Source organism: Falco punctatus (genome assembly GCF_963210335.1).
Source record: "Falco punctatus genome assembly, chromosome: 18".
Classification (NCBI taxonomy): Eukaryota; Metazoa; Chordata; class Aves; order Falconiformes; family Falconidae; genus Falco; species Falco punctatus.
Genome location: NC_137598.1, coordinates 1,686,169 through 1,712,144, shown reverse-complemented (window position 1 = coordinate 1,712,144; position 25,976 = coordinate 1,686,169). Strand labels below are relative to the sequence as shown.

The window sequence follows — 25,976 nt, the reverse complement described above, 5'->3', positions numbered from 1 at the left end:
ATCCGTACGCTCTTTGTTATTCCTTAACTTACTTGGACAACCTCCAGCAGCCTCCAGTGAACAGAAGAAGAATGTTTGAGAGGTGGATAGACTGGTCTCCAACACACATGAAGTGTACTCCCCACCCAAACTCCAAAAGTCAGTGTTGGGGCTTCCCAATTGTTCATTTTTCATCTGCAAAGGTACCAAACACCTCGTCTTTGACCTGACACATTATCTCCATAACAGGCACTGCAAAAACCCTGGATAGCTTTCCATGAGACAATAAACTCATCACAAGTACTCATGGTGGGGGAACATCAGCAAGGGCATGCTGGAGTCCAGCAGACATAAGGATCTCCATTTCCTCTGCCCAAACGTCTCAGCATACGCACACATCCAGTTTCCCAGTGGCCTGTGCAACACCCACAGTCAGAACCTACTGGGCTCCAGTGACGGCCCAGAGCATGTTCTCTCTGGTCACGTCCTGCAGATGCTGCCTTCCCTCCCTGGTACCATCTTCTCACCCCACCTTGCTCCTGCTGGCAGCTCAGCCTGGCTCGGGAGCGTTGCTGGAGAGGGCACTTCCTGAGGGCCTTCGTGCGGAGCAGGGCACAGGGGCCTTGCAGTGGCAGCTGTCCTGCAGGGAAGACCGGCCTTGAGCCATGGCAAAAGGCACTGCAGGGGTTCACGCAGCCTATGGGACAGAACAGGAGGTGCCCCTCACTCCACCTGAAACAGGACTGGGGCACGGGATAAAAACACCGGCTGTGGAGGACTAGAGCACGTTGGAGCAAGGCAGAGGCAGTTGTCCTCTCCCACATCTCCTGTGGCAGGAGCAACCACCACATCCCGGTGGAGTAGGCCCCACCAACTACACGCCGCCTCCATGCACCAGCAAAGTCACTTTCCTCCCTGACATCTGAGGTCTTGCAATCCAGGGCAGAAAGAGACAATGGCTGCATCGTGGAGGGTGCCTTCTTTCCTTCCCCTGCTGTGCAAGGGAACGAGAGGGACTTGCAAAATGCCCACACTTCACTGTCATGGCCCACAGGCCACGTGGCCTCCCAAGCAGGGACTGTGGCGCTGTGCCAGTGTTGCTGAGTACTTGAGAAAAACGGCCTGGTGGGCACAAAGAGGTGGCCTGTGGGCAGAAGTGAAGGTTCACAATTCCATTGGCATCTGGCACACATCAAGCACCTCTTGGAGCTATTGAAACACGGCAAGGGATATGCCATTAGCCACAAAGGTATGGTGTTCAGGACCAAGTGATGTGGCTGGCCTCAGGAAGGACATACCACATATAAAGCGAGTCCCATACAATTGTGGGAGAGGGGGTCAAATGGAGAAGGAGCAGTGTGGTCTGACCTCTGGAGGAAGGAGATACAGCACAGACAGTAGAATCTAACCAACAGGAAAGCCTTGTGGCAGCCTAATAGTTTGTTTGTGCTGCAACAAGGCTTTACCATTGGTTAGATCAAGGGTCCTCAAACTAAGGTCCATGGGCCAGATATAGCCCCCCAGGGTCCTCAAGCCAGCCCCCGGTATTTACAGAACCCCACCACCAGGAGTTGGGGGGAAACCAAGCAGCCGCAGATGACTTCCTGCTACTTAACCCACATGCCAGGCCCTGTTTAAAATGTTTGAGGACCCCTGGGTCAGACTCTACTACCTGTTCAGCAGCACCTTCCTCCAGAGGTCAAACAACACTGAAACACCTACATCTGACCGCACACTCCTCAGGGCTATTTAACCACTTAGCAGGAACAAGCTACAGCTGCACATCATCCAGGTCAAGCAACCCACTGCCTCTGAGGCAAGGCCACAGCTGCATGTTATCAATGTCAATCAACCCAATGCCTTCATTCCCCTACACCATACAAGTGACCATTTCAGTTAAACACCCACCCCCAACCCCCCAGGAATAATAGAAAAGCACAACATCCCTTCAGCCACACATTTCCCTGTGTAGCATCCCATCTCCCTCTGAACAGTTTGGCTGGGCATCCCAGGAGGGAAGGAACATGAGGAGACATCAAGTTACAATGCAGCATCAGCTTTAATGAGTCTAAAGAAAGAAACAAAGCAGTGTGTGTTGGAAGGGACACGGTCCAGGCTGCTACAAGGGCAGTGACAGCCAGGCATGCCCTCACAGCAATGGGACGCATGTCATGAATACACATGGGGAGAGGGGGATGAGCAGGACCCCTCTCAGCTTGCTTCAGGATGAACCCATGGCACAGGACAGCACGAGGCATCAGGGCATCATGAAATGGAGAAGAAAGCGGGAGGAGAAGGAGATGACAACACCAGCCGGCCGTGTTTCCAGACAGCCCAGGATGGCACCTGGCTTCCTTCCCTCCTTTGCAGGAGGGCACGCGGGTGCTCAGCCCATCTGGAAACTCTGGCCAGCAGCTCCGTCCTCAGTCCGGCACCTGGCTTTGGGCTTCCCGGTCAATGCACTCGCTGGACGTCCGGCCCGGCTTTAGCAGGGCAGGCATCTTCTGCTCGTGTAGCGGCCACCGAGGCCAGAGAGGCTAAAGCCCCCGGAGTTGATGGGCACTCCCTCCTCACTCAGGATGCTGCCCACAGCAGCGGAGGTGCTGGATCCCACGGCGGTGTTCTGGGGGAAGGAGCTGAGGATGGGTCCGGGCAGGGTCACCACCACGGGAGAGGGCTGGATCACCACGCGGGAGTCCTGGCACTGCCTGACGCAGGGCTCGTTGCAGCTGTTGGCAAGCGGGGTTGGGCCACAGGGGCGGCACAGATCGTAGCAGGACATGGCTGAGGGACGGAGGTGCACCTGGGAGGGAGGGCACGGAAAGCACACGCAGCATGAGAGGGGCAGCCTGACAGCCTGCTCGGCAAGAGCAACGCCACAGGCTGGGGTGTAGCCCTGGTATTGAATGGACCACTGTAATGAAAGACAAAATCCTTCTCCAACCTCCCAGGATGGTGTTAAGGAGCTGAGAGTATTGAACATGAAAAACGAAGAAACATTTCAGGAAAAGTTACATCAAGGCCAGAAAAGAAATTGTAATAGGACAATGAAGAGATACAGAGAAAGGCATTTGCTACTTACTGTGTTCACCAAGGAGGAGAAGGCAGGAGAAGTGGATGAGGATACCTGAAGTTGGACTGGCTTTTATAGTGGTCCAGACTGCCATAGGCCCAGAAGCATCCTTTTTGCATGTAAGGTGTCACCAACAAGCTCATCCTTTGTGGGAAGCACTCTCTATTACTGAAGTAGGCTTTGATTTGGTACTTGCATAGCTCCCTCCCCATTTTCTTGCTAATGGCTTGGCCGTTCCACCCTAGAGCCTTTTTTTATGTGACATACAGATCAAATGAATTTGATGCAAAGCACTGTGGATTCAAGTGATTTAGACATTTATGGTGATCTGCCTGGAAAGCAACACATTTTTGCTGCTCTGTCTGTCATTTGAGTCACTGGCTTGTCTTTCACAAGGCCATTTACAAATTGGAATGAAGCGAGACTCATCTTAGATGTTTCCATAATTGGGAAGTTTGCATGTTTTGTGCAAATATACTTCCAGGTATTTTTCTCTGTTTCTTAGGATTGCGCCAAGTATTTAGTTTGAATCCCTCATTGAGAATGAAATACTTTCTTAGATAAAATTTATTTAGGTCACATACCTTGAATAGTAGCAATTTTGTTTACTTGTCAGTCAATATTAACCAGTTTACTTCAGAAACAACATCATGGTTTATAGCTTATTATTTCACCACCTTCTAATTTTGTAGAATATCCAACTGCTTTTAATTCCCAATACACAACAAGGTACCATCAGAATATTTAAAAATACGTTTTCTTCCAAGCCAACTTAAAACTTCAAGCCATTTTTAGAAAAAAACTACCTCTTGGCCTGCCAAGCAATTTCTGTAATGACTCAAAGAGGGTTTTTTACTCCCCTTCTTCCAATAGTAAGCTGATATCTGTTTGGAGGATATCATACATTTTTACATTGAGTCAGAAAACGGAGCAACTACTTGTAAGAAGAATCCTTTCCTGGCATCAGTCAGACTGAGAATTAGCTCACCAAGCTGAGACTGAAAACTTTCAGACTTTATAGACTCATGTTCAAACTGTGCAAGGACAATGAATTAGACTGGTCAGCTCTGTCTACCTGGCCAGATACCAAAGTGCACATTCAAGGGATCAATTAAAATCCATTGTGAAACACAGGACAGTCCAGATACCTATGAAGTAAAAAAAAAAACGCTTTTCACAAGACTTTAACTCATCCATGTACTGTCATCAGTGAAGACTGTGATAGCACAAGATACAAAAACATCCCATTAAATGTTTGACATGAAACTCAATGGAAAAAATGCTGCAGGTGTTGAGAGATGCTGACTTAGGAATTCAGCACAGAAAATCGGTGGTGTTTTTAAAGCAAACCAGAATAATTCTATAAAGCATTTCTCAGTGGAAACATACTGTTCAGCCCCTGGTGTTGGATATGGGCTATTGGACAAGTTGTTTCCCTGGTCTAATTAGTGGTGTAATATGCTAAGGTTTTATGTGCTGGCATAACAACTTGGTATCCAGAACTTCCACTTACAGTATTCAGACAACTCTGCTGTAGGAAAGAAATTAAAGCAATTGAGAACACATAAGAAGATGGCATCCATGCAATTGCTTGGACACATACTTTCAGTTTGATTTATTGCCATACCCAAACACAGAAAACCCAATGCTTCATTCAGGTGATGTAGCAAACAATCATTTATACTATATTGAAATAATTTGAGCTGGTAATTTTGGCTAACCAAATGAAGGAAAATGAAGTTTGAAGCTTAAATTTTCACACCATTGCATGAAACATTTCTGAAGAGAGAAATGTTTAATTTCATTCATTAAAACAGAGCCTAATACATCACAAATACAGCAAAAGAAGAATTAAACCGACTATGAAGGGATAAAACCATCTACCCTGCAGAGTTCCTACAAAACACCACACCCAGACTGTAATTTAATTTTTATTACTTTTAGCATTCAGTTCAGAGAAAAATCAAATTCATTGGGAATGCATCCTGTAGTAATCATTGGGGTGAAATAAGTGGTCAATTCCAGTATTAATGGAAACATTTTTGTAAAATATTCTTTCATTCAAAACAGTATATTTCACTTCAAGTTTTTTACCTAGCAATATCAGAATCTTGATCTTTCATTTACGTCTATTATGTATTTAGAAGCCACCGAGGTGTGTCTGTCTGCAGATTCCTGGTGCTGTATAACAACAGTGAAGCTTCTCTTTTGGCTCCTTTAAAGGAAAGAACTTCAAAGTTAGTTCCAAATATTCATTAATGGTTGAGACATACAAAGTGTATAGACTATGTAAATATTGCAAGTATGTGACAAAATTTAAATAATTATGTCACTTGAATAATAACACCACTCTAAATTTGAGACTCACTGTTACTCCCTAAGCAGGCAATATTTAATAGCTTCAGAAACCAGGGTTATTAATTTTTTCATTAAAAAGTAGTTTTGTGTGTGTCATAATAATAACCTTTTATAAAACTTCTGGGGCAGATCCACAGCTACTCTAAATTCTTATGACTGTATAATGCAGCAGCATCGGACAACTAAATAAAGCTGGAATATGGTTTTTTTGGAAATCGCCAACACAAACCATCCACTTCCTCAAGCATTAGCCTGCTGCCACAAGTTCTGTGCCTGTCCCTGCCATTACCACAAAAACATATTTTATACAAATCCTAAGTTATTGCTTCTCTCCCTTTTTCCTTCACAGCATATCTTTCTCAGTGAAAAATAATTTTCTCAGTTCTACTAGAAGAGTAAGTTGCCTACCTGCACAGCTAGAGCCATACATCCCTTCCAGATTCACAGTGAAAATTCACATCCAGAGACCCCGCTGTAAGTGGATTCCATCAGGCTAGACCAGGAAGGGTCTGAGACTCGCCAAGACACTTCATTGCACTGAAAAGCCTGGTATAGTATAATCACTTCTATTTCAATGTGCTGTCCGGACAGAAATTGGTATTTTCTCTTATTCTTAAGAAAAGGACATTTCTGGCCATCCTAACCCTTTTTGATAGGTGAAGTGTCATTCCACACTCAAGCTTTGGTTGGTTCCTGGGATGCTTGTTTGGACATCAACCCTGATTAAAGCATCTGCCAGTAAGAATCAGGGTGAAAAGCTGTAGCCACCAAGAATGACAAAGACATTTTGTCCCCACATAGCTCGTCTTTAGGCTGTTGTGTCAAAAGCCGTAGCTGTCAGCCCACAGGACAAGCCAGCCAGGGAAAGTGTCTCACATGCCCCGAGATCTGTCCTTCCCTACAGACAGATTTCCTGTCTGGAGTTGTTTACCTTCTACTTGTTTGCTTCTCTAATAGAGCAGTAAGGTTTTTTTCTCTCTAAATTCCTCCTAAATTATGAGGTGTGTTGGAGGGATCCCTAGGGCAGTAACTCTTATCAGGAAACTCCGCATCCTCCTTGGATCAAATGTCATATCGCAAGTACTCATTAATGATTTATACATGCAGAGTGCTGTGTTATTATACTTGAAGTGTGGTATTGGCTTCAGACACCCATGAATTGAGTAATAATATCCCTTTAAGATAAACAGATCAGTCATGTATGCCATTCCACTAATCAACTCATAATCAGGTCATGATTCCTGGCCTCATAACGCTTTTATTTTTTCCTACACTGTGTTCATATTAGATATAGTCTCAGGTGACCTTGGCTCCCAGTAGGACGCAAATAATCTCCTTTCCATGGATTTGGATGTCATTGCAATGATTTCTACCATGAAGGGTAAAGCCTTATACTTTTAATCAATATTTTCTCAGGATACAAGTCATCTCAGCGACAGATTATTTTCCCTTTCTGTGAGTGTGTTTCAAGAGCCATGCCCTCTCCCATAGCACAACTGCTGGTGGTTTTGGTAGGCTGCCTGTCATCAATCTGATGCTCTTGTTCCCCAAGCATCTTTCCCCTCAAATCGTATTCAGCTGTGGTACTCCTAAGGACAGAAGACAGATGGGCTGGGAACTGGAGTGCACTGCTTGGAAAGCATAAACACACTTTCAGAACTCCTAGTTAATTCTGGCTTCAAATATGGAACAGCTCTGAGATGCCTTGTTTTCAAGGCAAATGATTTCTAAGAATCTATATCCTTTGAGTCATCATGGCTTTGGCAACCAAAACCTCATCATTTTCAGTGGGAGTGCACCTTGGCTGTCGCTGTAAAGCAGGAGTAGTTTGGGTGACTTCTGTCTCCCTGGATGTCTCTCGCAGCTCACCCAGCTCAAAGCCCAACTTGTGGGGATCTCAGAGGAGGGATTACAGGGAATCACTAAGCTCTGTATGAAGCAACACCAAAGATCATGGTTATTTTTTTAGTGACCTCCGTCACTGGCCATACCCAAGGGACTTGCATGCTTAGGGAGAACAAGTTCACATTACTCACATACAGGGAGAAGGAATTTGTTTTTCTTTGCTGCTTAATTTGATACTCCTATACTCCAAAGAAGCTGGATCACCCTCAGACACAGGCAGTATAATTTTGCAGCCAACAGTCTTAGCAGTCAGCTATTTGGACAAGGCTGATGAGCAGCAAAGACAACTCTCTCACTCCCTTAATGCTAGGATTACATTCATAGCTGGGTGTAAAAAAGCCTCCCTGTGCAGGTTTAATGTACAATCTGCTGTAACTATGCAAGTATATGTCTTGGGGCAAGACGCTGCCACTGCTGGGGACCATGTTATCTTGTGGAAGATTGGGAGAATTCAGTATAAAAAGTGCTCATGCTCCACTAACCTTTCTCAGAAAATCATTCCATTTTCTTAGTTGTTACTATTTTCCTTTTTTAATAATTCATTCAGTTTGTGGTTCTCATCTTCTAAATTATTTCTGTAAAGTAGATGTCTTTGTAAAGATCCCAAAGCAATGCCAGTCATTGGGAACAGCCTGCGGAAGTTTCAGATTAAAGGATTTCAAAGCACTTTGCAAACTCTCATTAATGATTTATACATGCAAAACACTTATTATCATATTGTAAGTATCCAGCATGATTGCAGTGTTTTAAAACAGAGTTACAAAGTCACCTTGAAATATGTGTCAAGGTTATTAATGTGCATTTTCTAGTTATGTGTTAAGGTGCTTGCACCATACTACATTTTTGTTTCATTTTCATTTGAAAAGCAGCTTTGCACTGCTGCCAGATTTCTCAGAATAGGCAGCAGGATGAAACTTGTTGCAGGGAAAACCCAAACCTTCGCAGACAACACCGATTTCTCTGAAATGAGGCAAACATGCACTTACTTGCTTGCTATGTATGTGAAAACAGAGACTATTTGTATAAGCATGTATGACTGCCGCATCTTGTTTAACTTTGCGTTTAGGGGAAGAGTCTCAGAAAGGGCTGAACTATTCAAACTGATAAAGGAATAACAAAATAAAACCCTTTTATTAAGACTCTGAGTAAAGACTCTGAGGCCTTTTCAGAGTCAGGGGAATGAGCAAAGGATTAGGCTCTCGTACATCTCTGAGGAAAGAATGTGAGCAGAATGTGAAGGTCAGAAAATGTGCAAACCAGGCTAGTCTGACACACACAGACAGTATGAATAACTTTACTATTGAAAAAAAAAAAATAATTTGGGTAGCTGATTAGGAACTCACACACAAAAGGCTTCTTTAATCTTTCAATTAACTTTAAGTTCCCACAACATAGGCTTCCTATTTTTCTTCTTATTCTTTGTTTTCCTTATTTTTCCCTCTTTAACTATTCTCTTCAGAAAAGCAGATAAATCCATGGTGAGACAATTGTTCCTTGGTAACCAACCATTACCTAAGGGATGATTTTTGATGCAGGAATTTAATTTAAAAGGGTATTATTTTTTTTTTAACAAAGATGATTACTCCATTGTCAGTAATTGGCAAGCATTGTTAATTGCAGATTTCTTAAGTGACAGCTTAGGTTTCAAAATACATAAATGAAGCCATGGATTTTAACTAGGGATGGTGCCTTAAATACTTCAAGCAGCTTGAAAAACTTGGCACTTTTTTCTCTGTTGTTTGGAGAGAAAAAAACAATTTAAAAATATAAAATAAAAATCAGTGTTTGTTATTCATTTTGGGGGAGCACAATCTGAGAATTTCCAGCCCTGTGTTTTGTTCAGACCAAATGGATCTCCACTACACAAGGACTTCTAATTGTTCTGGACACTTACCACTTCAGATTTAACATCAAGTCTCTTATCTTTCCTGTAAACACGGCTACCCCAGAGATGTTCCAGTGTCCAAACCACTGGCCTAGTTGCACTTGTGCACGCTTTAGTCGTCCTGTAGACTGAGCTGCTACAGCAAATCCTCAGTTTATTGTGGAACCAGCACTGGGGGAATGTGAATATAATGGGCATTTATAAAACTGAATAATTTATTAAAACTCGGTTCTGTGTTTACTTCCTGACTGCCACAGATTTCCTATGTTAAACTGGAAAAGTCATTTCAGGACATAGCAAAAAGCACTCACTGTACTTTTCTGTGCTGGCAGCCCCTCCCTTAATCCCTCTGCATTAATGTTGCATTTGTAAAAGAGATAGCAATCCCTTCTCTTTTGTTTCTCAGGTCTAATCAGTTCGAGTGCTTGTTGTTCGGTGTGGGGACTTGCCCTTTGTTTCCCGAAGCAATGCAATCTCAGTTAAGACTTCAAAGAGCTACTGGAATTCAAATTATAAATAATATGATAAATGCCAATGAGGAAAGCCTGTTTTACTCCAGGCTGTTTCCTTTGCTCACCAAGTGACCTCTGACAATTCATTTAGCCTCTGCTCTTCACTATTAAACCTAGATAATAACTAGAATTAAAATGCGCCAAAGGCAATGAAAAATTAAGCTGCAAGGGAAGCGCGAGGTAGCATTTTATATAGTACCCAAACTGCAAAGAGAGTAAAAGTCTCGAGGGATCCCACAATGTACTAAGGTACAGGGGTTGTAAAAAGAGGATGCAATGAACACAAAACACTGATCAGTCTCTGGGACAGTATTTAGAAAAGGGAAATCCCATAAGAGGAGCATGGCTTACACTAAGCCTGGATTAACGCCATAAAATGCTTCAGCTACCGAAGATGAGCGTAGTTGGCAGCTAAGGTTTTTCTTGCCAGGCATTTCCAGCTATCTTCCTGTAATGTTTATTAAAGATCCTATCTGATTTATCCCAACCACTTGTGGAAAAGCCTCCTTGGGGCATTGACCTGGTTCAGGTGATGTCCAGGGCCACTCACCTCCCCCAGACATGGGGAAGGAGCTGCCACCCCACAGCCTCCATCACTCTCACCAGCCCCATGGGCTCTGCTGCATTCCTGGACCATCACAGGGTGTCTTGCTGCTTTGGCTATAAAACTGAGCTACTGGGGCATTTCCAGTGATTAAGGGATCTACTGCATGCCATAGCTTTCCTCCCTAAGAGCAGTGCCTGCGGTAGTTTACACTCAGTTAAAAACTGGGTAATTTTTTTTAACCTACAAGTTTTTAAGGTTTATCTTCACTTGGCTTATGAGCAGCATGTTGTGTAGATTTTATATTGATGCAACCAATTGTTTTCTTTGTCTGTGGTTAAATTGCAAGAACCAAATCTTACTAAATGAGTTGTGAATGAAAATGAACATATATAAATAAATATATACTAATCTCCCTATATATATGTGTGTATATGACTTTTCAGCCAAATGAATCCTGCTGCACAGCTTTAATGTTACACAGCTCCTCAGTGGCAGAGAAGTGCTTAGGCAGATTAATTAGAGGTAAATCTTAGGACATTCCCACCTGCCTTTACTCCCCTTTTGCCTGGAGCGCCCTCCAAAAGCCTCCTTTAATCAGAAAACTAAACTAATCTTTCCCCATTTCTGATTATGGTCCTGAAAAACAACTTATCTAAGATATAGTAACATTTTACTCAAAAAAACAGCAACAACAACAAAAACTGGGAAAAAAAAAAAGTCCAAACTGCGCTAAGGGTGAAAGCAAATCCACCTTTGTACTCCAGATATTTTTGTTGTTATTGTTGGGTTTTGGCCACCTTTTGGCAAAAAGTGAAGCACCCGCTTCACTCAGTGGTGTTCCCTCAAAGATTCACATGGTCAAAATCAATATGAGAGACAAGAGACAGACCTCTTAATTTGTACCAAAAAAAAAAAAAAACCTTTTCTCCCCCTGAATAACAGCTGCCTTCAGCAAATAGGAAAGGCTTTATTTTAGGTATATTAATGCAGAAGGGATAGGGATTTTTTTTTTCCCATAGCTCCAAGCAGCCAGATTTGATTTTGAAATATTTCAGACAAAGCATAAATGCTCTGTAATCCCCACAGGGGCTGAAGGCATGCTGATGCACAGGCATGAGCACAACGTATTTCACAGAGACTCAGTCTGAGCACAAAGTTTCCTAACCAGGAGGGAGAAAAAAGTAGTAAAAAGGGACCAAACATGGAAAAGTCTGCTACAAATAAATATATTGCATTATGCAAACTGACACGAGCCTTGAGGCTAGTCACTCTGCAGGGCTGTGAAGTGTTAAAAAATAAATACATATTTCAGATTTTTTCTTCTTCAGGGCAGCTGGTGCAGGTCTGTCCCTTAAAGGAGGAGACTTTGGAGACCCCTGTGTGTCTGGGCAAAGTGGCAACACCACCTTCCATCCTGACCAGGGAAGCCCTCACTGGAGTAATCTCACCTTTTCATAGTTAATCCAGTCCCAGAAAGCTTTTCAGTCCACACAAGCAACCATCAGGCCTTGCAACATCATGTCAAAGACTGTCAAAACTATTATTTCTCCTTGAGAAGATTTAGATTCAAAGTAAAGAGCAGCCATTCTGTGGTGCTCAGAAGACAACATGCCTCCCTTCCTCACCTTGCAAACTGGGAGGAAGGATTCCTTTGTTCCTTATTACCATTCACTTAAAATCTTCCCTCATGTAATAAATTATCTGTAGCTTGGGAGGATGTTAGCAGGGGTCCTAAGGCAAAAGCATTTATGGGAACTTGTGAAGAGAACAAAAGATTTCAAGCTGATTCCCAGTCATTTATGCAGATAAAGCATTGTGCATCAGGTATGCAACACAGTGAGCTGTATTGCACTTGTTAAGCGTGTCCTCAAATACATAAGTGATCCCTACCCCTGGTATTACAATAGAAATTTAATTAAGAATACCTTTTATGCATTTAAAAACAACTGCTTCTGATTTATGAGCTAGCATGTCAGGTAAGTGTTATGCCAAAAAAACTCCTAGCTGTACTAACTGGTGGCTTTTTGAGAAGTCTTTAAATCCACATCTGGCTCATTCATAAGAATCCTGATTAACTGACAGCCTCCATTTTCTCTGATTTTTTGGTAGTCTTATATTAATCTTTGTGTTAAATTAAGTTCTTATCCGGATAGAGCTATTTACTGTCCACTTGTTTTTCCACCCCCCAGTCTTCACCTTAGTAGTGTCACAGAAAAAACACAGCCTGGATGGAAACACCAGTTTCAGAGTACAGGCCACTGCAACCTTCCCTTTCCTATAATATTGTCCTTTTGCTGTCCAATAAAACAGCTGGGAATAAAATCCAGCAACCCAGCTCTGTGATGCTCTCTGACTTCACTTTGAGTCAGTAGCAAAAAAACGTGGGTGGCATCTGCCTGCCTTTAATTGCAACATGGTCAAACCCTGCAAAGAGACCTGAAACAAATCCATATGATCCACCTCAGTCCTATGCAAGTGCTGTTTGTAAAGACTAAAGTGGGTGCTTGATAACAGAGAGCTCTCTTCCTAGGAATCAGCCCTATTCAGAACAGAGAGCTCTCTTCCTAGGAATCAGCCCTATTCAGAGATGATCAGTCTCCTTGGGAAAATGTCTACGAATTTATTGAGTTGTTCTCCTCATCCCTGAATATTCACGGAGAAGGATAACCGCTGTATCCTGTTAAGTTTAATGCCCTGTAAAGCATTTCAGAGGAAAACGCTCTTCTCTTCCATGCTGGACATGTCAGATTTGGGAAACGAAAATAAAATTCTGTTCCCTGGGAGCAAACGATGCTACTGATGCTCCCTTGAATCGCTTTCACAGTCTGAATTTAAGGGTGGAAAAAACTACAACTAAAAAAAATGCTTGATCAACTCATGATATAACTGAAACGTGGCTAATGAAGTATATCAAGTTTTTCTGACCCATGAAATGTTAAAGTGAATCCTGCCTGCAAGGTGTAGTATGTATTTAGCACGCTATGTGAAGGTCCAATAGCTAACAAACACAAACAGAGAGCAAAACAGTTTCATTACTTGCAGGAGTTATGCATGCAGCAAAGTTTGTTTTGCAACTAATTAAGACTTCATGCAAAAAGGGTGTCACATCCTCCAGGCAATTTGACTAAGTGTATAAAAGCATTTGCTACGTAGAACTCTTCTAATCACTTTTCTTAAACTCTTCTCCTTGGTGATCCAGGTAAGTCAATTTTGAATCAATTACTTATTGCTATCTAAATATTATCAAATGATAGGTTAAACTTTGGAAATGGCAAGGGGGTATTTTTCCAGAAATATCCTTTCTATTGTCCTTTAGTTTAAAGTTTTACATTGCAGAGGTGAAAGCTTGCATTTGCAAGCTACATTAGTGCTCAGGACAGCAGTTCATTCAAACCAGGGACGGCACATGAATCTCCCTCAGAACTCTAAGAAGTCTCAATAATTTAATGCTGTCAAGTGTTCTTTTTATAATATAAAGACTAGCTTTCATTAAATTAATTATCATTAGAAAAAAAATAATTTATGATGTTCTCACCCTCAGCTGTCTTCAAGGAAGCTGCAGTGTTTTTTAACAGTTGAAGAACTTGTCCTAAATATTTTCAAAATCCTACGGAGATTGGAACTCAGATTTTTCTTCTCTTTATCAAAAAAGCCACTTTACTGCTGGTCTTGTTTAAAATATATTTACAGTGTTGAATTCCAAGCCTAATAGGAATGTAAAAGTACTCCTTCAGCTCTTCTCATGAGTACTAGGACAAGCTTTGACAAATTCTTTGCCTGCATTGGATCACGGTAGGATCCCTATGCTTAAACTGATCTGTGGCTGCAATTCTTTTCCCAAAGGCAAAACTAGCCCTTCCAAATCCACCTCTTTAGCTGGTACAATATTCTGTTGTTGCCCTTTTCTTACCTTCAAGTCAAAGGCATAGGGTCAATTGGAAGAAGCTGAAGATGCACCCTGAGGATTAGAGAAGGCAACGATGGCATGTGGCTAAACGAGATGATTAGATGGGGATAAAAGAAACGGCCCCTGAATTTTGTCTCTCCCACAGACTCCTGGGGTAAATGTGGGGAAATCAGTTCAGGCCCATCTCCTATGCCAGCTCCTGATCCATTCCACAACCGTTTCACAAAGATAAAGTGAAGAAAATTAACACTTCTCCCCCACTCTGCCTTGCCTAATTAGTGTGGGCACCGTTCAGGGCAAGGACACCCTGTTAATCTATAATTATGCAATGCCTGGGAAAATCTGGCCTCGATATCAGGTACAGTTTTAAAGAGCTGTGTGATTTCAAATATAAGATACCATAATCCAGGTGATACATAATGAGACTAATAAAAGATGGGTGGATCTCCATCCCGTATTACACTGTCCCACTTCTACCAGGTGAAATGAGGTAACTTCACCCCCATGTTTTGGTTTTGGCAGTGCAGTAAGTTTGATATGTGGAGTTGGGTTGGGGTTGTGGCTTTTAGCAGGGTATTTTGTGATTTTTAGCAGGGTATTCTATGATACCATTCAAATGGGCAATAGGAGGAGTGAGACAGAGCAACACAACACATTGAAGTCTTGGGAAGAAGAGAAAAGCAGTAGGACGAGGTTTTTAAGACGAAAGCAGTGGCGATCTAGAAAATACCATCAGATACTGAAACAGGGAAGTCTAAAAGTGTTACTTATGAAGGAGAAGAGTTACTGGATGGTAGAAGTAAACTGGACAAACAACTGTCACCTGGACTATTTGCACTCTGTAATTCCCCCTTTTGCCAGCAATCACGGCAACCAGCATGCAACCCCATCTTCCCAAATTCTTGATATCTGATATGTATACTTCTTGCTGTACTAACGACAGCCTTTTTTCCCCTCCTCTCCTCCTGTGTTTCAGGTCTCGATCTGTCACATGTCTCCCTACGAGTGCTGCCTGCCACCGGGGGTCTTATGCCCTGAGCCATTTGCCCTCACCTCCAATGAGACCTGTGTCATAAAATACCCCGATACAGTAGTGGACATAGTGGACCCTGACTTGCCACCATATTCTGTGATATATCCTGGCCCAACTCTCACCACTTTCCCTCAGCAAACCATAGTGGGATCTACTGCGTTGTTCGATAGCAGAAACTTACTCGGTTCCAGGGGATCTCATGGGTTTAGGGGTATGTGTTGCTCTGGGACAGCGTGTAACTCAGGATTATCATTTTATGATACAGGAAACTTTAATCCTTTTTCTCACTTCTCCAAATCATTTTGTTATAGAACTTGCAGGCCAACCTAAATTCAACATGGATATCTGTGGATTAAGTGAAAAGCAGAACTGAACAGTAAGACAGATCACGGCTAAGTTTATGGATAATGGATTATAGAAGTGCTGAGCTCCCACAGTTCCCAGTGGAGTCCATAAGAGCATGGCTTCCTGGCGCTAGACCTGCACGAGGACTAGAATTTCCAAACTACAAGAAACTGAAATTTCATTATTGATCTTATTCAAAATTAAGATGGAATAATAATAATAATAAATTTCCAAGAAACAAGATTTTCAAAAATATATTTTTGGTTTGATAAAAAATATATATCAATAAATTCAAGTTTTTATGCCAACATTGACTTGTTAGTATCAATCTCTCTTGAAATAAAAAGCACAAAATATTTCAAAATTAAATGACTAAAAATCTTGAGTTCCAAAATGAAATTTTAGCAAAATTCATATTCACTTGTATATTTTGCTGAACCAGTATTCACTATTAAAAAAAAAAAAAAAAATCAGCTCTACTTGGCATTTCTTAAAATTAGGCATTTGTAAATCTTTCTTGTGCTTTATTTCTGCTTAGACCCATGATGTAATGGTTTCCCAGCTTATCTTTCTTCCTATGTCTTATCTGATGCAAGCCAGGGCAAAAAGGAAACAACACCTTCAAGCAACTGTAATAGCAGACGTCTTTGTAAAATGTTTCTGATCAAAGAAGAACAATCTATGCAATATCATGGAACTGGAGATTCATTGTAGAACCTTGTGAAGTCCTGGAACTCTTCTGATTATATCCTATCCATCTAATTTTGCACATGTATATTCAGCTTCTCATTCCCATTAAATACTATCATGCAGCATGCACTTTTTGGTTTTCCTTTTTTCTCTACACTTCATTTTTGACTGCCTGTGATTCCCACTACAAGTGGCATAGTCACCTTCCTGAGGTTCAACACCCATGCTGGCATTAAGTAAATTACCACTTAATACTCAAGCTTTTGCATTTTTCAAGAATTCATCCAGACTGCATTTCTGCATGGAAGAAAGATGGTGCTGTCTCTGGATGGTGCTGTACCCTGCGCAGTGCAGTGCCAGTCCACCTCTGAAGTGGTTCACAGAAAGCTGTCTGGCTGCAACAACATGAAGCACCGTGAAACCTCCTCCACACTCCTTCCCAGAATGGCAGGAGTGCAGGTGCCCACACAGCAGATCAATTAATTAAAAAAACTGTAAGTCCTAGAATGAGGTACTAGTACAAAGACAAGGCTATTCCCCAAAGCCAGGATGAAAATCATTGACCAAGCACATACAGGCAGCAGCAGGGCACTGTAAACCTCTCTCAGTCACTTGGTTGGGACAACTTGCACAAGAAGAATATGTAATGTGGATATATGCAACTTAAAGCACAGAGCAAATATATATATATATATATATATATATCTTGGCCAACATAGGGCAATAGCCAGGACTAATGAGTTCTTCGGTTGAGCGTTAATGTGCTCACATTCCCCCCAAAAGGTACCAGCAGAGGAATGATCCTGCTCTTAACTATCTGTGCTCTCTGACTCAGGAGGATCAATCACTTTTCTGCCCTCCTTCATTATTCTGGGCTTTCAAAATGTTACAAAAAACAAAAAAAAAAAAAAAAAAAAAACCAAAAAAACAACCCCGAGAGACAGACACACACACAAACATAATTGGATACTTTTTGTCTGGGCTTGTAGCAGTAAATCCATGAAAAATTACATCCAAGTTCACGTCCTTAAGTCAGAGACAAAAGCTGCTGGTTCCCAAGATTTTAAAACAGAGACCTTTTCCCCATTCCATGTTCAGGGGACTGTGTTTCCAACAGTCTTCCCTGTCCCCCGGGACATTTTCTCCATACTAATCTACTCAGATTCCTGAAGTCTGCAAATTAAACCTGCAACTTCTTTCTCCATAAATCAAGCCCGACTTCAGATGGCTCCTGTATGATCCTTTCAGTAATAACAAATGCAGTTTTGAGAATGCTTCATAAACATTAATTATATTTGTACACAGTGTATGCAGTGTTGCAAAACTAAGCCTCTGCCTTCAGATTTAGACATCCAAATGTTGAGCAACACCGACACTTTAGAAATATATGTATGAGTATTGCAAGCATCATTTTTCAAGTGTGATCATTATTTTGCTGTTTTTTGTAAAAAGCTTTTTCTAATTTTAAACCATTTGCTCCACGCATACCCCAATGTTTTTTAAAGTGCATGAGACACATCCCAAGACAGTGGAAGCCAGACATCTCTCTTCCCTTCAGCAATCCAGTATGCATTATGCATAGTTTGCATTATGCATGAATACATAATATTCATGTATTTTGAATATCGGTACCCCGTAACAGTCTAGCCCCGTGAACGTTTCTCCAGTAGTGGTCTATTTAATAGCAGATCAGCAAGACAAAAGCAGCCATCCACCACCAAAGTCACACCACTCTTCACCACCACCACACCCGTCCTACAGATTTAGCCATGATGCTTGTCCTAGTGCTTGTGATGGAGGATCCTTGCTTATTTGGACCAAAGCCTGCAACAAAGGGATGTTCTTTCTTTCTCCTTCCCCAAGGACCTGTGCCAAACCTGTATTGGCCAACATAACCATAAATGATCTGGCATGTATATGCCACATATAATTTTGCTGTGAATATGCTCAGCTGCTACGTGGCCCATGGGCAATAGCCATGGTATAAAGGAGGGCAGGCGTGTGCAGCATTAGTCTCAGTGCTGAGAAGCTCGGCATAGCTTCAGTCTGCAGAAAGGGGAAGGATCACTCGGGCCCAGATTGTACACTAAACATCCAGGTTTATTCGCTTGCATGGTTTCCATACAGCCTGGGGTTTGATTTAATGAGATTTATACTCCCAGCCACCTCTAGCATGGGAAGTGCCTCTCTGAGGGTCAGCCAGGGCAAAATCATTCACTGGGAAACCTTCAAGCGTCCTCAAGGAAAGAGTTTTGAAATACTTCCTAAGTGCTTTCTATTTATTTACATAGGCAAAGTGCCTATTATAAAGTTAATATCACGTAATTCAATTTAGATATCCTGGAATCAGATCTTTGCTATCAAGTAGCTATTCATCTAGATCAGGTACATCTGATAATAAACACTGAATGTGCAAAAGTTCATCACTTCAAAAACTTTCCCATGCAGCAGACTCTCTGTTCCGGATTCCCCCTTAACATCCTTCTCTTTCCCTCTCCATTTTCAGAGAGCTTCTCCTACGCGCAGGACTACGACAGATGGCTCTCACTATTAACTTCTTTGTACTTGGCTCTTTTCCTATATTTGCGACTTCTTTTACATTGTTCATACCAAGTTTTCAGTCTGCCCTCTCAAGGAACTTCCAAGCAATGACACCTGCCTACACCTATTTAGAAGAAACAAGTTCTTAAGTCCTCATCTCAAACATGTTCTTGCTTTTCCTGCACAAAACATTGGAATAAACGAAGGGATGAATAAAACCACATTTTATCAGATTTCTTACATTCAAATATCATGTAATAACAGTACTTTAAATTACGCATAAAAGCTTCACTCATGATACTTTGTTAATATAGCCATCGTTAGTTCTAGCCCTTGAGCTTTGAGTACTTAAATACCCATTAAAAGTCAGCTTCCCCCCAGGGTAGGTATGTGGGAGCAGAGGTCTGAGTGCTGGACAGTATTTCTCACCCTGTAACCATGCCAAGTCTGAGGTCTGCCAGGGAGGACACAGAATGACTCACATCAGATTTAGCTGCTACCGCCCACATATTGCTAAAAATACTTAATTCATTCTCCTGCACAATTTGTTTACATTCCTGTGGTTTGTTCCTGATTAAATAACTTCAGGTTTCCATGCTATAAATTGACCTTAAAATTCAAGATGGATGTGTGGGATTCCCCTGGGGGGGAAATTCACTTGTTGAATATATCCTGTTGAAGGCTGAGTGCAAATACTTTCAAAGAATTTTGTGAAGGCTGCACAACACATTCTACAGGCACCACACTACATTATTACAAACCGTCAGGGTTTCAGAAAGCTCGGATGCCAAACAACTGAAAGTTACCTTTCCTTTTTATACGCCAAGACTGATCCTGTACGTTCACTACTCATTAAGAAACAACTGTGCTTTAAAGCAATGTGTCAGATCTGCACACTGCGTTTTGGATAACGTGACTGAATATGATAAGAGAGATGTTAAAGCTTGATTAAGCCAGCCTGCACCAGCTGAGGATCTAAATCTGCATTTCCAACATTTTCTTAGGTGTCTCATCCAACCCCTTGTTCAAAGCAGGATCAACTCTGAATTCTGACCACGATGCTGAGAATACTCTCCATCAGCAATTGTTTCTTTTTCTTTTCTTTCTCCTCTTTATGTCAACCTGAACCTCTCTCATCTCAGTTTACACCCATCGCCTTTCATTCCCTTGCCACACACATCCACAAGTGGCCCAGCTCCATCTTCTCCTTTACTTGTGCTCACCTGGAATGACAGTTCAGCCTTTTACTTTTGTGCATCCATTTCCTGATCTATAAATGATGACAATAACTCCTTCTTTACCCTTTGGCAGGTCAGACTGATTATCCTAGATATGATCCCATTTGTGGACCATCCCTTATGCTGCTATTTCATAGCCAACACAATTTAGCCTTCATCTTCATTGGGACGTTGCAGGTAATAAAAAGCTGATGTACACAATTATAACCCAGTCTGGTCTGCTCCTTATCTGTCTCTAGGAAGCAAGCCAGCATCTTCAGCATCCATGATTTATATGCATATTGAAGAAAGATAACAATTCTCTTAAGGCACGGGCTTACACATGACAGAAGGAAAACTCTTTGCTACCTGTGTGCTGCTGCCTAATGCCGTACAACGAAAGTTGGGGTGAGTGGTTGGGAAGTGGGTGAGAAAAGCTCAAAACTTTAAGGGAAAGTGAGGCAGGTTGTGTGATAACATGTGGGGCAACCAGAGGGAGCTGTGGAGACAAAATATTACAGAATTAACTCAGCATCTTGTGAAGCTATCTGCATGACTCTGGTTTCCACCTATACACCAAGAAACAGCATTAATAAAAAAATAATAATAAGTAAAAAAATAAATCAAAACATGTTGGGATCAGGGAGGGTATGCAACACAGGTATACTCCAAGCAGATTTTACATCATTTAAATAAATATATTTGTTTTCCTGCTCTGAACAAGCCAGCATTTATTACAGTACACTTCATTATGGTTCTGGTCAGATCATGGTGAGGGAGATGCCTTTCTTCTGCCTACTCCCTTCATTCCCTTTCCTTCTGTGCTCCTCCAACATTTATTTCTTCTGAGTTTATCATGCCAACTGATAATTTGTTGACAGTCCTTTGTCTTTTTTCAGTATTCAAAATCTAGTTTAATTCCAGCTAGAAGTGAACAAAGTACAAGGGTTCTGGGTTCTCCTACTGCATTTAGGGTTTTTTTCCACTGGTCTTCTAAGCCCTGGAAATGTGTTGGTAAAGGCAAAGAAAAGCCAGTGAACCCCAGTCCCCCCCACATGTGGGGGTCCTGATGAGGCTGGAAAGCAAGATGCCAACCAACAATTGCACACATCATGAGGTCATCATACAAAAAAAATTCCCTTTACCCACCAAATATTATCAAAAGACCTTCAGGAAAGGTTTTGTTCTTTTGAGCTTCTTGGGAAAGACCATCCTTCACCCTGTTGTATACCCAGTCCCTGCATTTTTTATTTTTCCAGTAGCTGTAGTTTTGTTAAATTGTGCTCATTCTGCCATAAATTTGGATTTGAGGTGTTTTCGGAACCACCCGCATAATTAAACACCATGGGAATGTTCTGAGGACTGAAAATGTTTCACAAACACTTATTAATATGTTGCCTATGCAAATAGTTGTATTATGATAATAGCTTTAGGTGACGCCTAGCGTTGGGCAATAGTATCACCTTAAACGAGATATATCAAGGTCGTTTCTGGCATTGTCCTAATTAAACTGTGATTCACTACCTCGAGTTTTGGCTTATTCAACTTTCACTTGCAGTTTGTCTAAAATCAGAAAGTCAGAGTTTCTGATAGTGTAAGAAACAGTGAATCTATACACTACTACATAATTAACTCTTGTCATCAATCTGGACCCATATTTCAGTACATACTTGCCTAATGTGCAGAATTATTGCTGATATAATGTTTGTTCAGATGATGTAAGCAAGTGGAGCCTCTTTGAAGTGAGGAGAATGAACGCTGCAGACCTACATCAGCAGAGCACCCACCCTCAAGCATTTTCCTTTGATTATTTCTTCATTAGCAAGTGCTCCTGACTCAGCTTTACAAACAAAACTTCTGTGCTCTGAAGTTAAACAGAACTGGTTTGACCACACAAACCATATCTTAGCTAGGCAAGAGCCATTATTACTGCTGTCCCTGCCTTACACAAGGATATAATTTTCTAAAACAATTTAAAATTAATAGGCACTGACAATATTAAGATTCTATATTGTGGTGTATGCAGTCTGCATTACTTTTTGCCCTTTATTGCCTTTATTACCTTTGTTAGTCACTGTAGAGCACAACACAAGAAGGAGGGGGGGAATAAAATTTTGTATAGTATTGCTACTTTATGGAAGAAATTCGAAAAGAGTTAATTACTTTGTAGTTAAGGGACTGCATCTTAATATGACAGCCAGGATTCAGTTCCTAGTTCTGTCAAGGATCTCCCAAATACCACGGAGATCAACTGAGAGGAGAATCCAGAGTGCTTAGCTAGAATCCCATTGTAGGGCTGAATTTCATAATTGCTATACGTCCTTTAATATTCATGTTCTGAAAAAGCAATGTTGGGGTGCATGCTTGGAGGGGAGAGGTCTTCCAGCTAGAAATTAGCAAAGAGTGAGAACCAAAAGACTTTGAAAACTTAGGGAGGAGTAGAAAAAATCTCTATGCTACGTTTTCAACTGAACTGTGAGTTCCTCTGACATATATGCCGTTCATCCTACCTTGTTAGGATCAGATCACAAGAACCTGAGGCTACCACTGCCATGGCACATTCCACCAGGCTGCCCACTACCCCCTGCCAGTACCGATGGAAGCAACGCTGCCCCCACGTGCACGGAGGCACTGGGAGCAATGGGATGCTCCCACGCGCAGCGGCTCCCTCCAGTGGCAGAGGTGGTAGGACCTCCCCAAAGCACCGCTGCAAAGCACCCATTTTCCCAAAAATCAGTTTACCACTCTCAGTTTTCCTTCTGGAGGGAATTATCGCACATAAAAACGTCAAGCACATTTAAATGAATTAAAACCACCACCATCATGGTGTTTATGACATGGCGCCTTTATGACATTAATTTATCTTATTTTATGAGGCACCCTTGAAGATCCCCTGGGCTGCGGAGCTTATCAGGAATATTCTGGAGACATCGGAAAATGAGATTTCAAAGAAGTTCACAAACATCTATTAGTATGTCATTCACAGAAATTATTTTATGTTAATAGTAATAATATCCTAGTGGATTCAGACTGCTCTGACCTCATGCAGAACGAAGCATGTAAAACATTTATTTAATCAACTCCTCATTTTAAGCTTGCTAATTGGAGAGGGCTTCATTTTTATTTAGAAGATAACTCTGTGATAGTCTTGCTCTTTAAAGTTTTTGCACCAGATACTTCCTCTGGCTTAAAAATACATCTGTAAACCTCATTAACATTATATCAGATGAAAAACAAGCCTGGTCGTTCTAGAGATTTTTCTAGGCATGGAGACAAATACTAGATGTTAGCTTGTATTTCCAATAAGGAAATAAATCCTGTGTGTGCTGACATACTGTGCCACTGACATCTCAGACTCCCTCTGCAGTCATGTTTCTAGCAAAGATAAGTCGACAGAAGTCTATTAATTGTTAGTGTATTTTTGATTCTTAATGAAATCAGTAGGGTAAAACCAGGAAATTTCAAGATGAAAAGAACTTGCAAGTTACCATCTGCATTTTGCATTATTACTTCAGCCAGCTTTAGATAATCATAAACAGTGAGCAAAACAATTACTGCAACTACAGGAGTAATACATGCAACAAAGTTTGCTTCATAAGTAATTAAGGCCCTTTACACAAAGGGTGTCTCAGCTCCTCCAGGCAATCTGAGAAAGGGTATAAAAACTCTCTCTCTGCAAAGTTTTTCTAACTGCTTCTCTTGACTTGTTCTCTCCGGTACACTGAGTAAGTCTTATTTGACAACTATAAAAACCTTGAGTTTTATTTTGCTTTAGCATGATTTTTTTAAAAAAAAAATTGGGACTAAATTCTGCATAACTATTCTGACTCTCAGAGGCATTACTAAGCATCTTTCTACAGATGTTTTCTATGCAGGATAAAGGACATAAAAATAAAAGCAAAGGCTTTTCAAGACTGCTTTGGGCAGTTAATTTTATGGGAGAATTAAGAATTTCAATCTCTTGGTTCTGAAAAATTTTCAGATAAGCTCTGAGAGTAGGCTTTAGCATTGGTTTTGCTTACATGGCATGATTGGGCAATTCAGCAATTGTGGGTGGGGGGATTTCATAGATAACTATTGAAACAAAACCCTTGCTCGAAGTTAGTTCTGTGTAGCTTTAGACACGCAGCATTGCTGCCGTTTGTAATCTGCCCATCCTTAGCTAGTGTGAGTCCCAACTAGCTAACCAAGTAATAATTAGATACTACTAAACGTAACTGTGGAAATAGGCTTTCATTTCTAACTATTAAAACTTTGCTAGTATTTTAATATATTTTCACAGAGAGGTTTTCAGAGTTAAGTATTTATTTTTTTTTAGATCAAAGCTACATTCTAACTTAAGGGTATTTTGGGGAAAGTACTATACTTGTCTATTGCTTTTCTTTTTTTTTTTTTTTTTTTTTTTTTTTTTTTTTTTCCCCCCCCCAGAATGATGCATTTGAGGATACTTTGTCTTTCCTCTGAATGTAGTTGAGACAAATAAATAGATGAAAGAGCTCATTGACCTGTCCCTATTTCTGTGCCTGCATGCTGCTAACACCTGATGCAAAGTAGCACTGAGCTTCTGGAGTAGCTTTTAGAAAATTTTACTTTCAGGAAACTTACTTGGCAGTGTAATACTTCATTTATTACAAAGTGTTGCTGGCTACATATTCTAGGATCCTGTATAGCACTTCTCCATAGGTAAGACTTATGGATTTCAGAATTTAGCTCCAAATTACCCACTATCTGCCTTAGAAATATTCTGCATTTTCTCTTACTTATTGTAAGCAGCAAAAGTTGCCATGTCCCCTAGTCCTTATCTTTCAAATGTTATCAGGGACAGCAGTTCTAATATACTGCAGCACACAGGACTTAACTGAGAATAAAAAAATACTTTTGCCTTATTCATCACTATAAGCTATCTTTGATTTACAAGGTTAAAGAAAAAATAGCGTGATGCTATACCACGGAGAACTAGCTTTTATGTGAAGAATTAATCTGAAGAAAGTAATAAACACTATTAAATCTGTGTACCATAGCTGAAGCTGCAATTTGCTTATTTGGGTTGACAGTATCACTGCAACATAAATACTTTACGTTATGTGTCTTACTTATTAAACCAGTATTTTCAACTCCCTGTTTACTCTTAGCCTTTCATTTGTCTGTGTTTTAGTACCTGAAAAGTACAGGAATCAGCAAGGAAAATAAAATAGGAAATTAAGCAGGCTGCTAAACAGATTACTCAACACTCAAATCTATTGAAAATCAGATATTTTTTTCCCCCTCACTCCCTTGCATTCCATCTGTAAAATGCAGACTGTAGGCACTGCCCTGAGAAGCTGTGTGTGGGAGGAAAAGAGATGCTGTGGGAGCAAGTTCAAACTTGTATCCAGGAAATATTACAAAGGACTGGGAGGTTTTAGAGTAGATTACTATTTTGGAGGCAGTGCACAAAGGAGGGGGAGGATTTTTGCTCCTGGAGGAAGGGAACTAGAGAGAGCAAGCTTAAAGCAGCAAAGTTAAAAGGACAGACAGATGCAGGCTAGGTAAAAGGCAGCAGATGCAAAGGCAAGAAGCTCAACTGCTGTCTTTATCCAATTTATCTCTCTCCAAGATCTCATAGAGCCAAGCTTAGAAGTGTCAATAAACAAGAGCAAGGGTTTGGTTTATCTTCTAATTCTGCAAATAAATCGCAGGCACTCCCCTACCACGGCCAGGAGATGGCTTCCGACCAGCTGGCATGCACCAACCCCTGCGAGGCAAAGTGTCCCCAGCCCCTGGCCACCAGCAGCAATGAGCCTTGCGTCGTGGCCTGCGGTGACTCCCGGGTGATTATATACCCACCACCTGTTGTCGTCACCTTCCCAGGACCCATCCTCACCACCTACCCGCAGCAAACCGTCGTGGGAGCCTCAGAGCCCTCTGAGGTGGCCCTGGCAGAGCCCCCCACTGCAGCACCTCTGCCAGCAGAAGCGACAGGGAGGCTGGAGGCAGCAGCTGAG

General features: G+C 41.4%; 1 protein-coding gene across 2 annotated transcripts; it reads right to left on the bottom strand.

The window, feature by feature from the left end:
- Positions 1-1,860: 1,860 nt before the first annotated feature.
- Positions 1,861-25,976, bottom strand: LOC308055038 (feather beta keratin). 2 transcript variants are annotated; one of them, XM_080368611.1, is made up of 2 exons: positions 25,863-25,976; positions 1,861-2,782 (listed from the first exon to the last, which is right to left on the bottom strand). In XM_080368611.1, the coding sequence occupies exon 2, from the start codon at positions 2,759-2,761 to the stop codon at positions 2,465-2,467; it is 297 nt and encodes a 98-aa protein (XP_080224737.1). In that variant the 5' UTR covers positions 2,762-2,782; positions 25,863-25,976; the 3' UTR covers positions 1,861-2,464. The 2 variants fall into 2 exon arrangements, with proteins under 2 accessions (XP_080224737.1, XP_080224738.1); XM_080368612.1 differs by lacking the exon at positions 25,863-25,976 and adding an exon at positions 3,107-12,789.

What these genes read in the sequence shown, in the direction of transcription:
- LOC308055038 (XM_080368611.1), bottom strand. Translation starts at nt 2,761, where the DNA reads ATGTCCTGCTACGATCTGTGCCGCCCCTGTGGCCCAACCCCGCTTGCC.